Raw genomic sequence first — 14,015 nt, 5'->3', positions numbered from 1 at the left:
GACTTACGTTAGTAAATCCAACGTGTGCTCCGTAGGTAGCCTGGAGAACGCCAAGGTACCGCCTCGACATTCTCCGAGCTACCAAGGGAGCAGTTCCCGCCAGGTGTTTCGTAACATGTGTTCTGTCACAGTACCCACAGCAGCTTGTATACTAACCTTCAGTTCGTCGACGTCAGCAACTGGTGTTATAACACCCCCCCCTGTTTCCCGGGATTTGCGAAATTACTAGTTGACAATGACCGTGAATTATGAATTTTGACCCGCGTCGGGATAAGGCATCCGAATCCGAAGTAAATAATGATTATTCCGCGGGAAACAGGAGACGTTATAACTTGATCGTTATTCAATGAGTAATTTCATCCAATAGCGATCGGTAAATGAAATAATGGAAATAATTTGGAAATAAATTTTGCCAGTGGAAATTTTTCCGAAAGAAATGATTAAGTTGTAAAAGCAATTAAAAAATCTGTCGCCAGCTCAACTCATGAGCGACAGTACTGTTAAGTACAGTACGTGAATAATTGTGTCAGAAATAACGTTTACCTGTTTGTAGCGCAGCAGGTGGAACGGGAACTTCTACGTAAGTGCTGTGTCAGGCTCAGTAGTCGTATAAAACAATGTTATAACAATCTAACTACACTTAAACATTAATGGTTAACTTTCAATAAGTATTTTGATAATTATTTTGTTCATAACTTGTCAGCTAAGTCCAATGCTGACAACACAGATAATTATCTATCGAGATTTTGAATAATGGACTGTCTTTCTGTCTTTAAAATTAGGTACTTTGCACAGTTTAATTTGCTCGTAATGAAATATATTGCCAATAATTGATTAACTATGTTTTGAATGATAATAATTCATTAATTGGGGGACTGTCAGGTGGAATAAGCTTTATAGTTTCATGAAATATACTTGAACTAACTTCAGCTGAATATGCATTGAGATAAATCTTAATAATCAAATTTATTACTGCAGTCTATTATTAAGTTACTACGGTTGGTGTAAGCTTATTAAGTGCAACAATTAACTACCATAACCATTCTGAAATTGACTCTTCGCCGTCTATGTAAATAATTTGATAATTAACGTATTTTCTCTTGATAATGGCGTGACACATTCGGTTCAATAAGGCAAGGATAGGAAGGGACCTACTTGGTGTTATTGTCGGGTGGAATGTAACTGCAACACTTCGATTATAAACTGCTTGTTACTAATTGTTCAACTTCAGAGAAAATCTCAGTCACTGGCAAGCCTTCTACAATTTCATCCTACGAAAATTACGTGGATCTTACTTCCCTCGTTGTCGGTGGATCGACGGAAGTCCACGGCGGCGACACAATGTGGCAGCGGGCTTTTACTGGTGCGACTTGGGCCCACAGTGCGCTTCACATTTAAGTCCTCGTTTCTTCAGTACTGTGCCCATTAATCCATAATAACTTGCCCGGCCATGCTTCCAGATATGCCGACCATTACTTTCCCGTCGTACTTAGATCCACACACTAGCCGTTAGATGTAACACAGCTAGGACTAGCAGCACTCGGCTGTACGTCTTACTCCGAGCACGGCGTCACTGCTGCTACTGCCCGCTGGCGCGCTCCCGCGCCCAGCGGCACGACAAAACAATCTCTCTGACTTCAACGTTAACTAAATATGCCCTGACTCGCCAGTGTTAAATATTACACAATTTAAACATAGTATTTACAATACATGTTTACACTAGACAATACATCGTATACAAACAATTTCATGTGTTAAGTAAGCGAAAAAATTCATAGCAAGGACTGCATTGTAGCGTTACAGTGTGACGAAGACTCTGTCCTTGATATAGCCCCAGAAAAAAAAGTCAACAAGGGCCGTAATGTCTGGAGAGCGGGGTGGCCAGGCTGTTGGACCGTTCCTTCCAATCCACCGATCCGGACATTACTCCCCTCTCCAGACACTACACCCTTGATTTTTCTTCTGGGGCTATATGAAGGACAGTCGTCACACCAGTTGCTGACTTCGACGAACTGAGGGCTAGGATACAAGCTGCTGTGGGTACTGTGACAGAACACATGTTACGAAACACCTGGCGGGAACTGGAATACCGCCCCGACATTCTCCGAGCTACCAAGGGAGCACACGATGAGCTTTATTAACGTAACTGGTCTTTAAAAATACTAGTAATACTAACCTATGTAACGGCATCAAATGTACACTATTGTGTCAAACGGTTATTCTGTTATAAATTTTTATAATCAAGGTAAGACTTCACGCTCACCCTGTACTACAGTGCAGCAACTGCATTAATCAGCTTGACTGGCGGCAGAAAACACGCCGTGGATGGACATGAAGCAACTATTCAAGCACCGCCTTATTTAGGTAACAATTTTTGGACAAATTTCTGAGTGGAGACAAAAGAAGGCTCCCTAGCCACTACACAAAGGGATTTTGTCAGAATTTTCGTAGCCAAACGAAGACAACAAAATGCGCAATTGGGTTATCAAATTACCCAGCGTGTGGTCTACTTTTTTTTAATTCATTGCTTTACAGTAATCAGAGTAATTAACGAAAACGTAATTACTGACTTGAAGGAATACTGAAATATTACACACACACTTTCTGCTAACTATGCAAATGAAATAATAAAAAGTTCATCTCTTTAAGGATTACCCATTTTATGAATAACATGTTACATTGGTGCAACAACTGTGGTATTTATTCTTTCGAGTTGGAAAATAAAATAAATACCAAGTTACTGCACTAATTGGGACTTCTCTGCTTTCTCTTGACCTATATACCGTTAACAATAATAGAACACCTATAGATGTTTAAACTTATTAAATTCAAAGCTTTCTGAACAAAAGTTGAAAAGGAAAAATTTTAAAAAATTAAGTCAAATGTTTTGTGAAATGATTTGTCCAAAAGTAAGAAAGAAAATAGATTAGAAAACATTTGACGCACCTCATCTGCTGTACATGTGTGTGTGAAATCTTACGGCACTTAACTGCTAAGGTGATCAGTCCCTAAGCTTACACACTACTTAACCTAAATTATCCTAAGGACAAACACACACACCCATGCCCGAGGGAGGACTCGAACCTCCGCCGGGACCAGCCGCACAGTCCATGACTGCAGCGCTTTACACCGCTCGGCTAATCCCGCGCGGTCTGCTGTACATGATTTCGAGCGTCATTCAATGGTGCCTCAAATGTTTCTCTAAGGTATTTTATTTTTGACTTTTAGAAAAATCATTTCATAAAATACACTCCTGGAAATTGAAATAAGAACACCGTGAATTCATTGTCCCAGGAAGGGGAAACTTTATTGACACATTCCTGGGGTCAGATACATCACATGATCACACTGACAGAACCACAGGCACATAGACACAGGCAACAGAGCATGCACAGTGTCGGCACTAGTACAGTGTATATCCACCTTTCGCAGCAATGCAGGCTGCTATTCTCCCATGGAGACGATCGTAGAGATGCTGGATGTAGTCCTGTGGAACGGCTTGCCATGCCATTTCCACCTGGCGCGTCAGTTGGACCAGCGTTCGTGCTGGACGTGCAGACCGCGTGAGACGACGCTTCATCCAGTCCCAAACATGCTCAATGGGGGAGAGATCCGGAGATCTTGCTGGCCAGGGTAGTTGACTTACACCTTCTAGAGCACGTTGGGTGGCACGGGATACATGCGGACGCTATACGCCCTCGCTCAAAGTCCGTCAGCTGCACATACGGTTCACGTCCACGCTGTCGCGGCATGCTACCAGTGTTAAAGACTGCGATGGAGCTCCGTATGTCACGGCAAACTGGCTGACACTGACTGCGGCGGTGCACAAATGCTGCGCAGCTAGCGCCATTCGACGGCCAACACCGCGGTTCCTGGTGTGTCCACTGTGCCGTGCGTGTGATCATTGCTTGTACAGCCCTCTCGCAGTGTCCGGAGCAAGTATGGTGGGTCTGACGCACCGGTGTCAATGTGTTCTTTTTTCCATTTCCAGGAGTGTATGTGACAATTTTTTCGAAATAGTTTTCACTGGCAGAAGTATATCTCTGTGGGAGGGTGGGATCGGGGGGGGGGGGGAGTCAGAGTGGGGGGGGGGGGGGGGTATGAGTCCTGCTTAAGTAGCTAATTCGGTAGAACACTTGCTCGCGAGAGGCAAAGATCTTAAGTTCGAGTCTCGGAACGGTACACAGTTTTAATCTGCCAGGATGTTTCATTTAGCGCTCATTCCGCTGCAGAATGAAAATTTCATTGTTTTTCTACTATTGTTTTCTTAATGTTATATAAGAAAATGAAACAGCTTAATTTTTCAAACGTGCTGTGGTTCGATAGCCTCTTCACGGAAAGGTATCAGCGAGTTGTGTTTAGGTTGCACAACTCATCATGGTAATGTGTGATCTCAAGGTTTCTCTACGATTCATTTATTGCTCTGTTGTTTTTCTCGCTGAGCAAAAATGATAGTGAGTTAGACTATCATAGGTACAAAGTAAAGTGGCGAGCAGAGGACAATGGAACAAGCAAACAACCCCAGTGAACACAGACCCAGACAGTGGTTAGACACTGGACTCCCATTCGGGGGGACAACGGTTCAATCCCGCGTCCGGCCATCCTGATTTAGCTTTTCCGTGATTTCCCTAAATCGCTCCAGGCAAATGCCGCGATGGTTCCTTTGAAAGGGCACGGCCGACTTCCTTCCCCGTCCTTCCCTAATCCGATGAGACCGATGACCTCACTGTCTGGTCTCCTTCCCCAAACAACCCAACCCCAACAGACCCAGAAACCGGTGGTTTCCCCAATACGAATATTGCGACTGGTACGCGGACGGCTTATAACAGAGCCTCTGAGGATCCGAACTGAGATGTGCACTTGACGACAGACATACTACATCAAGTACTCCATGTGGCTAATCTTCATATGAAGGCACGCTTCCGCATATCTCCTTATCGATGCTTCAACATGTTCAAAAATCCCTGACATGTTCCAAATGCACTGACAACCATCTACAGTCAGTCTAGGAGTTTATCGACACTATCAACAGCAATGGAACGTATGAAAGCTTTTAAATATCCTCACACAAAAAGTCCAAGGTGTTCAAGTCGGGGGACCTTGGAGATCATAGTGCTGCTGAGCCACGACTGACAAGCTCACTATCGAAACGCGTTTAAAAGTACTAAGGTGTCCGGAATGATGTTGAAATAAGGATGTGGCAGTTTATCACTTTTTAATTTATGCCTTACTTGCGGTGTTTCGAAACACACATGTCGTAGACATTAACAGTGTTATAACACTGCCATGTCCGCACTTAAGCATATGTCGTACAAGGGGGAAACAGATGGCTTCAGGACTTATGTTTATTAGGATTAACTGCTTGTTTCATTCTTTTACAGGTGTGACCCAGAGTTTATAACTATTTCAATAAGGAGGACATGATCTCCGGTAACCGCAGTACGACTTTACTTTATTGGACGACTAGATCCGATAGCACTGGCATCATATGTTCCAACGTAACTGAGCCATACTGGCCAACTACAGCCAGCCTGTAACACTAATATCATAGTGGTATCGAAATTAATCGTTGAATAAAGTACACACATAGCGCAGCTTCCCAGCAATCATGTGCTCCTTTTGATATTTCATTTGCTTTGCATCCTTCTAATATGTCTTAAGTTCCACCACTACGAACATTGCTGCTAGCCGGCCGGTGTGGCCGAGCGGTTCTAGGCGCTACAGTCTGGAACCGCGCGACCGCTGCGGTCGCCGGTTCGAATCCTGCCTCGGGCACGGGTGTGTGTGATGTCCTTAGGTTAGTTCTAAGTTCTAGGGGACTGATGACCTCAGAAGTTGAGTCCCATAGTGCTCAGAGTCATTGCTGCTGCCGCATAAAGTTTGAGTGACGACATCTGTTCAATATCACGATGAGTTAAAAAAAAACTAGATCTTAAACTAATCCTTAAGAAGTAATAGGTCATCGTCTGTACCACCAAGAGTTCATCAGTGAACATTTCCGTGGAACAGTTCCTCCCACACTACTTGACGGAGTCAAGTTGCTCTATCAAAAACATACTGAACTCTACATGATCTTGTATTAGCATTTAAATCGGAAATAACAAAACTGTCACAGCAAGTATGGAATTTCCCTCGTGGCTAATTTAAAAGTTTAGAGAAATCTCTCCACCTAAAATAAAACAAAAACTTGTTCAGTCATTAGATCTGCTGAATCTTTACTACAATGATGTAGATTCACATGGCACAGACAGTGATAATTCCCAGGGACGCCAGATAACGATGACTGCTCGCATACAATGTGCATAACATTGGGCTGTTTGACCACGTCAGTTCTTCCTGTGTCCAATTACGAAAGATATGTCTACATATGCAATGTGATTTTCAGACACTCTGTTTGCTTCATCAGTTTGATTCCCATTGCTGTTCTCAGTGTTCTTCTTGCACAACAAACACCCCTCATCATTACATAACTTCAAATCGATGTAATTCTTTCATATTGTGTGCCGCAGACACAAAGCTGTTAAAGAAGTATTCCATCTTTATTTTGATCACATTATCCGCCTATTTGGCTGATAGCAGGCGCGGTAGCTCAGCTTGTTCGGTCAGAGGGTTTAGCTACCCTCTGTAACCAAAAAAACTGAGTGAGCGGATCAACGAACAACCTGAACGGTTGTCATCGGACGTCCGCCCCGAACAAATTCAACGAAAAATCTAGAACAAAATGAGACCAAAGAAAAACTGTCTGGTAACGTGCTTGCCTCCCGTGCAGTGGGCCCGGGTTCGACTCCGCTCGTGGACTGGGTGATGTGTTATCCGCATCATCGTCATTTCGTCTTCATCACCGACACGCGAGTAGCCCAATGTGGCGTCGACTGAAATAAGACTCGCCGGCCGAACTTCCCCTCATGGCCAGCTATGCCATACGATCATTTCATTTTTTTGCTCACATTCATTTAATTATTTTCACACAGACAGCTGAGTTCGGCAGAGTGCCATTTTCAAATACTTACTCAAATCTTTGTAAGTTTATAAAGTTATCCTGTGTGGGTGTATACAGTATACATCCGTCATTTACATATGCTTGTGAAGTAGACTCCATACTCTCAAACATTTGAATATCACTGTTGCTTTAGTGGCATATATTAGCAAATACAAAACTTATCATACATTGCACAGAACATTGTTCTTCATGAGTTGATTGCCACTGTCCACTCTAAAACAGATAGTATTTTAAATAGCTGTCAACATTGCCTAGTATGACTGAACCTATCGGTATGTGCAGGGGACATAGTGCCTAATTATTGCACAACTTTTGTCAGCAAGTTTAACATTATTATCACATATCCTTCTACCTTCCATCAACTTATGTTTTTCAGCCTTGTTTGATTTCTTATATTTAATTAAATTGTCTTTTATGAGACTGATAGTCTCTCTAGTTGAATCATTTGTATAGAAGCTGGAAATACTGAATGATACGAATTTACTGTTTATCGAAATGTGAACAGCTTGTCTTGGACATTGGGAACAATAGATTTCGTCTCGTAAGTGCAAAAACTTCGTTACGGTGTTTATTTTCTTTCCCCGTATCTAAACTGTGCTGTTAATACAATTTATGATTGATCGAATTGGAAAATCCTCTTTCTGTTTTTAAGTATGTGCCGTGAGTGCACCCTAGGATTCATTATTACACACTACCTGGCGTCCTTACACAGAAATAAAACTGCATTTTAATGCCCTTGGAATGTTAAGTCATTTAATTTGTTAGTTGATGTTTTTTGTCTTGTTTCATTTAAATGATTTTATTTTCCTTAAATAATCCATGGATTTTCCTATCATATTGGCTCTCATTCATAATTAACATGGTGTTGCCTTATTGGCCTTCACTGTTACTGCCTCATGTATTTCTAGTTCATTCCTTATATCACAAACCAAATTTGTTTCTTTATTATTTTCACCTATTGTCTTATTGTTACGATTAATTTGTTCCAAAATTATTCCACTGATTGTATACATTGTTTTATTACGTTTCTATGATGGTGTTTGAGCCATATCTAGGCCTACTCTTTTAACTGCACTGCTTTGGAGCTTAAGTTGAACTTCAGGCCATTATTTAATTATTTCATCTCTGGCTCTGTAAAGAAGCCGATTAAGACAGGTTTTGTATTCTTCTAAATAATTTAAAATTTCTGTTGCTAGTGCATTCCATTTTACATCCTACATGACAACGTTTCTTATTCATCAGTATTATTAGTTTCTTGTGCTATGTAGTTTTAACTATTTCTCTAGCATAGCACATACAATCTGCAGTCATCTACAGGATAAATTTTGCTTGAAATAGGGACAGCACTTCGTCCAGTTATAAATGTGTGTGATATGCTTACTTATTAAATATTTTTTTTACAATTAATTTTCTCAGGGATCTCCTTCCTCACACATATTATTTCATATTGTTCCTTCACAAGTGTTGTTTTTCAAAAGTTAGTTTAATTTTCACAGCCACACATTTTGAGACCACTTTATTTTTTAGACCTGTCAACGTCTTCTTCAGATTAGCTTCCCTCTGTCTTGCTGTCATGCATTTCTGTTAGTATGTCTTTACATATAATCAGAAGGAATGTATTAAGAAAATTACTTGACACTACGGTAGTAAGGCTGACATATCTGAAAATCACATAGTCATTACTATATGTTCTCAATTTTCTTCTCCTTCTGCTTCTTCTTCTTCATTTTATGTATTAGGCAAATTGCTGTTACAGTATTCCATCTCTTGTACAGCCTTCCCACATTGCTTCTTCCAGTGCATTTATAAATGAGAGCTTTTACCGGGTGTCTTTCTCCGCTCATACAATCTACCTGTTCTTTCCATTTTCTCCTACTCTTTTTTTATGGCATATATTTCTAAGTCTTTCCTTATACCCTCAGTTCTTTTATCATGTTCTCTTGTATATCCTTCCATTCTTTTTAGAAACCTCAATTCCCTGTATTTTACTTTCTTGATGTCTTGCTGTCACCTAAGTTTCACTTCTGTAACTAAGGATTGGTAGTGCTATGGTTTTGTAAATCGTCGGTTGGGTTTCTTTCCTGGCTTTATTCCGCAAATTTTTGGCAGCTGTTAGTCAAATGGAGGTAAATTCATTTAATTATTTATCGAAATCAGGGTTGTATTCCTGTGTGACGTCAAATCCTGGGTACTTAAAATGTTTCACTTGCTCTGATATTTTAGTATCAAAGACACCTTCTGATCTTACTGGTTGCATTTATCTACAGACAATTTCAGGCTGTATTCTGAGACTACCTGCTGAAGCTAATAGACTCCCATCTGAGAGTCATCTTCATTCTCTGCAATCAGTGTTAGGCCATCTGCAAATAGGACTGCATTTAGTGCCACAAGCTAAAAATACTCCTTTTGTATTCACAGTATTTCATTTTCTGATCATTTCATCTATTTATATATTGAAGAGTACTGGGAAAATACAGCATCTTTGTCTTATCCCTTAGCTAGTGTTAATTAGCTTTGTAATTATGGTTCTCCTACCAGCCACTGCCTGGTGCTGTGAATCTGAATGAGCCCATTATTTCTCTGTAGTCACCTGCTAGATGCATTTGCTCTCTTTGCCGAAAATTCATACAGAATCACTGACTCTACGCAGCACAATGTCCAAGAAGAATTTCTATTAGGTATAAAGGAGACGAAAAGTAAACGGTATTTCTAGTACTAGCTGTCACCTTTTTATATGCTGTATGAATATACAGTAATGAGCAAAAGTATTATGACTGCTGCTTGCTGTGAGATTGAACGTCGCCTAGTTATTTTTCCAGGGCGTGATGTGGACAGTAAGTGGAGCAGAGACAAATGGAAAAACATTCTAGCGATGGGCAGCAAACGGGGAAGTCAGCTCACACAAGCGAGTTTGTCAAAGGGTAACTTGTTATGATCCATTGCCTGGAAATGAGCTTATCAGAAACGGCGAAGTTGTTTAGGTGTACCAGTGTTACTGTTGTGAGCATCTCTGGGGATTTGTGAAGAATATGAAAACACGAATAGGCGAAAAACCGTTGAACATCACTGCCTCATCATAGAACATGGAGGTCTACAGATCGACCACGGCAACTTAGCCCGGAAGTGTTTACTGATAAAGACGCCGGCCGTGAAAGCCTACATGGGATGATGGAGGTCGGACGTTCGTCAGCTCTGTGAAGAAGGATAGGCAGTGATTTGTGGTCGTTTTGACGATTGAGTGCAGTTCTGGTGCAGGCACAAGTGTTTTGCATCACTTAGTTGACTGCATGTTGTTGAACATGGAGCTACATAGAACACAATTTATGTGTGTTCCCATGTTGACCCAACAATATCATCGGTTAGGATAGCAGTGGGCATCAGATAATAGCCTGTACCAAAGCTTAACGCCTGTGGTGCCAGCAACCAACTTCACATCAGTGCTCTTAGGATGCGTAACACGCATTGCAGGAAACAATCTCCAGACGAGAGATTAGATTAGGAAATGAGACACTTAAAGTAGCAAAGGAGTTTTGCTATTTGGGGAGCAAAATAACTGATGATGGTCGAAGTAGAGAGGATATAAAATGTAGACTGGCAATGGCAAGGAAATCGTTACTGAAGAAGAGAAATTTGTTAATGTCGAGTATAGACTTAAGTGTCAGGAAGTCGTTTCTGAAGGTATTTGTGTGGAGTGTAGCCATGTATGGAAGTGAAACATGGACGATAACTAGTTTGGACAAGAAGAGAATAGAAGCTTTCGAAATGTGGTGCTACAGAAGAATGCTGAAGATTAGATGGGTAGATCACATAACTAATGAGGAGGTGTTGAATAGGATTGGGGAGAAGAGAAATTTGTGGCACAACTTGACTAGAAGAAGGGATCGGTCGGTAGGACATGTTTTGAGGCATCAAGGGATCACAAATTTAGCATTGGAGGGCAGCGTGGAGGGTAAAAATCGTAGAGGGAGACCAAGAGATGAATACACTAAGCAGATTCAGAAGGATGTAGGTTGCAGTAGGTACTGGGAGATGAAGAAGCTTGCACAGGATAGAGTAGCATGGAGAGCTGCATCAAACCAGTCTCAGGACTGAAGACCACAACAACAACAACGAGAATGGTGAAGATGAATTTCTGAGAAGAATTGTGAGAGGTGACGAAACATGACTGCATCATTTTTCAGCAGAGATGAAGAGGCAATCAATGTAGTGGCATCATGCAAATTCACCCAAGAAAAAAAAAATTCAAAACCACACCTTCTGCTGGAAAAGTTATGGCTACGGTGTTTTTCGATTCCGAAGGACTCTTGCTTGTGGACACCATGCCAAGTGGGGCCACCATAAATTCTGATGCATATGTGATAACACTGAAGAAACTTCAAGCTCGACTGAGACGTGTTCGACCACATCGGCAAAAGCAGGATGTTTCGCTGTTGCACGACAATACACGGCCACATGTCAGTCAAAAAACTGTGGAAGTGATCGCAAAACTCGGATGGACAACACTGAAACACGCGCCTTACAGTCCTGACCTGGCCCCATGTGATTATCATCTCTTTGGGAAACTGAAAGACTCTCTTTGTGGAACTAGGTTTGAAGATGATGACTCCCTTGTTCACGCTGCCAAACAGTGGCTCCAACAGGTTGGTCCAGAATTTTACATTGCGGTTACATAGGCGATGGTTTCAAGATGGCGTAAGGCAGTTGAGTGGGATGGAAATTATGTGGACAAATGAAAACATTGTTCCTAAAGGATGTATCTACACACTGTAAAACTTTCAAACATGTAGAATAAAAGATGGATTTAAAAAAAATGGTGTGAATTTCTTTTGGAGTGACCCTCGTAGCTAAGACACACACTTGAAGATCCAGTTCGAGCACGCATAGAGCATGCTGGCAGCTAGTTTCCAACCAACTGAGATACAAAACAGCTGTCGGAGAGCTCTGAATACCTAAGGGATCACTGACCTGGCCACATGACGACGCCGTCGACGGTGCGCGGGTGGACGGGCGCGCCGTCGGCTGCGATGACGGAGAGCCGGTGGTGCTGGACGCTGAAGCGGAAGGGGCAGACGAGGCAGGTGGCGGCAATGAGCCTCAGGCGGTAGCGCCGGCCCGCCGCCACGTGGAGGCGCGCCAGCGGCGCCTGCGGCCACGGCCTCGACAGCCGGGGGCGGCGCGGCTCCGCCTGCAGCGGGTCGAGGTCGTGGTCGTGGTCGTGGTCGTGGTCGTGGTCGAGGTCGTGATCGTGGTCGTGGTCGTGGTCGTGCCGCTGGCGCCCGGGCGGCACGGCGGCCAGGGCGGCCTCCACCAGCCACGGCTCCAGCGGCCGCACCAGCGAAGCCAGCGACGGGCCCGGCACAGAGTCCTGCACATCGGCGACAGCACTCCACACATCAGCCACACTTCGCAGCTACCTTCTGGACTAATATTTCTGTTTTTCGTTGTACGTATCTACACTGCTTGCCAAAAGTAGCAAAGCACAGAGTATGCCTGATCGGAAGTTGATTTAACTTCACACACACACCATTGGTGGGGACGTACAGTGAGGCGACATTATGGGAGAGCGATATGCACATATACAGATGGCGGTAGTGTCATGTAACTACATTGTTTTCAGCGTTGTGGCAGGTCTTGTCATGGGGGAAGCCTCGTCAGAGAGGTATACCGCATGAGCGTCTAGGGAAGTGATTCCAGTGGTGGTTTCCCGTTGCCTTCCACTGATGATGATGAAATGATAATGAGTACAACACAACACCCAGTCCCTGAGCGGAGAAAATCTCCGACCCAACCGGGAATCGAACCCGGGCCCCTTGGCGAGTGTCATATACACGAGGTACAAAAGGGCAGTGCATTGGCGGAGCTGACAGTTGTACTCCAGTGGTTCAAGTGAAAAAGTTTCCGACATGGTTATGGCCACATGACGCGAATTAACAGACTTCCAATGCGGAATGGTAGTTGGAGCTGGACATTTAAAAAATCGGTAGGGAATTCAATATTGCGAGATCCACAGTGTTAAGAGTGTGCGGAGAATACATTTGAGCCATTACCTCTGACCACAGAAAATGCAGTGGCCGACAGTGTTTACTTATCTATCGAGAGTAGTGGCGTTTGGGTAGAGTTGTCAGTGCTAATAGACAAGCAACACTGCGTTAAACAACAGCAGAAACCAATCTGGGAGTACGAAACACGTATCCGTTAGGACAGTACGGTGAAATTGACATTAATGGTTTATGATAGCAGACAACCGACGCGAGTGCCTTTGCTGGCAGCACATTACCTGCAGCACATCTCCTGTGCACGTGACCGTATCGGTTGCACCGTAGTCGACTGGAAAACCATGGCCTGGTCAGATGAGTCCCATTTCACTTTGTAATAGCTAACGGTAAGGTTCAAGTGTGGCGGAGGCCCCACAAATCCATGGATCCAAGTTGTCAACAAGGCACTGTGCCGGCTGCTGGTGGTTCGATAAACGTGTGGGCTGTGTCTACATTGAATAGACTGGGTCCTCTGCTCCAATTGAAAATGGAAAAATTTGGAAATTTGTGGTAAGTTCCTATGGGACCAGACTGCTAAGGTCATCGATCCCTAGGCTTACACACAACATAATCTAACTTAACCTTACCTACGCTAAGGACGACACACACACCCATGCCCGAGGCGGATCGAACCTCACATGGAGGGAGCCGTCCAAACCGTGAGAAGACACTTCAGATCACACGGCTACCCTGTGCAGCGACTAGAAATGGTTAAGTTCTGGCAGCTGCAGACGATTTGCAGTCATTCATGGACTTCAGGCTCCCAAAAAACAATTGAATGTTATGGATGGCAGCACGTCGTGGATAGGGCGACAGTTGTTCGCAGTTGGATTGAAGAATATTCTGGACGTGATCTGGCCACCCAGATTGTCTGACACGAAACCCATCCAACTATTTATGGGACATAATCGATAGTTGAGTTCGTGCACAAAAACCTGCACCAGCAACAGTTCCTCAACTATGGATGGCGATAGAAGCAG

The 14,015-nt window shown here is 43.2% G+C and overlaps 1 protein-coding gene across 1 annotated transcript in view; it reads right to left on the bottom strand.

The window, feature by feature from the left end:
- The window catches only part of LOC124789263 (L-ascorbate oxidase-like), a 181,588-nt gene that overhangs the window by 84,834 nt on the left and 82,739 nt on the right, over positions 1 to 14,015 (bottom strand). The window contains exons 5-6 of the mRNA XM_047256560.1: positions 12,268 to 12,365; positions 11,966 to 12,156 (exon numbers count right to left, since the gene is read on the bottom strand). Of these exons, the coding sequence (XP_047112516.1) occupies positions 11,966 to 12,156; positions 12,268 to 12,365 (289 nt within the window). The remainder of the gene's footprint in view (positions 1 to 11,965; positions 12,157 to 12,267; positions 12,366 to 14,015) is intronic.

This window comes from Schistocerca piceifrons, chromosome 3, assembly GCF_021461385.2.
Source record: "Schistocerca piceifrons isolate TAMUIC-IGC-003096 chromosome 3, iqSchPice1.1, whole genome shotgun sequence".
Classification (NCBI taxonomy): domain Eukaryota; kingdom Metazoa; phylum Arthropoda; class Insecta; order Orthoptera; family Acrididae; genus Schistocerca; species Schistocerca piceifrons.
The sequence above is the reverse complement of the archived record's forward strand: the minus strand, read 5'-3'. Positions and strand labels throughout refer to the sequence as shown.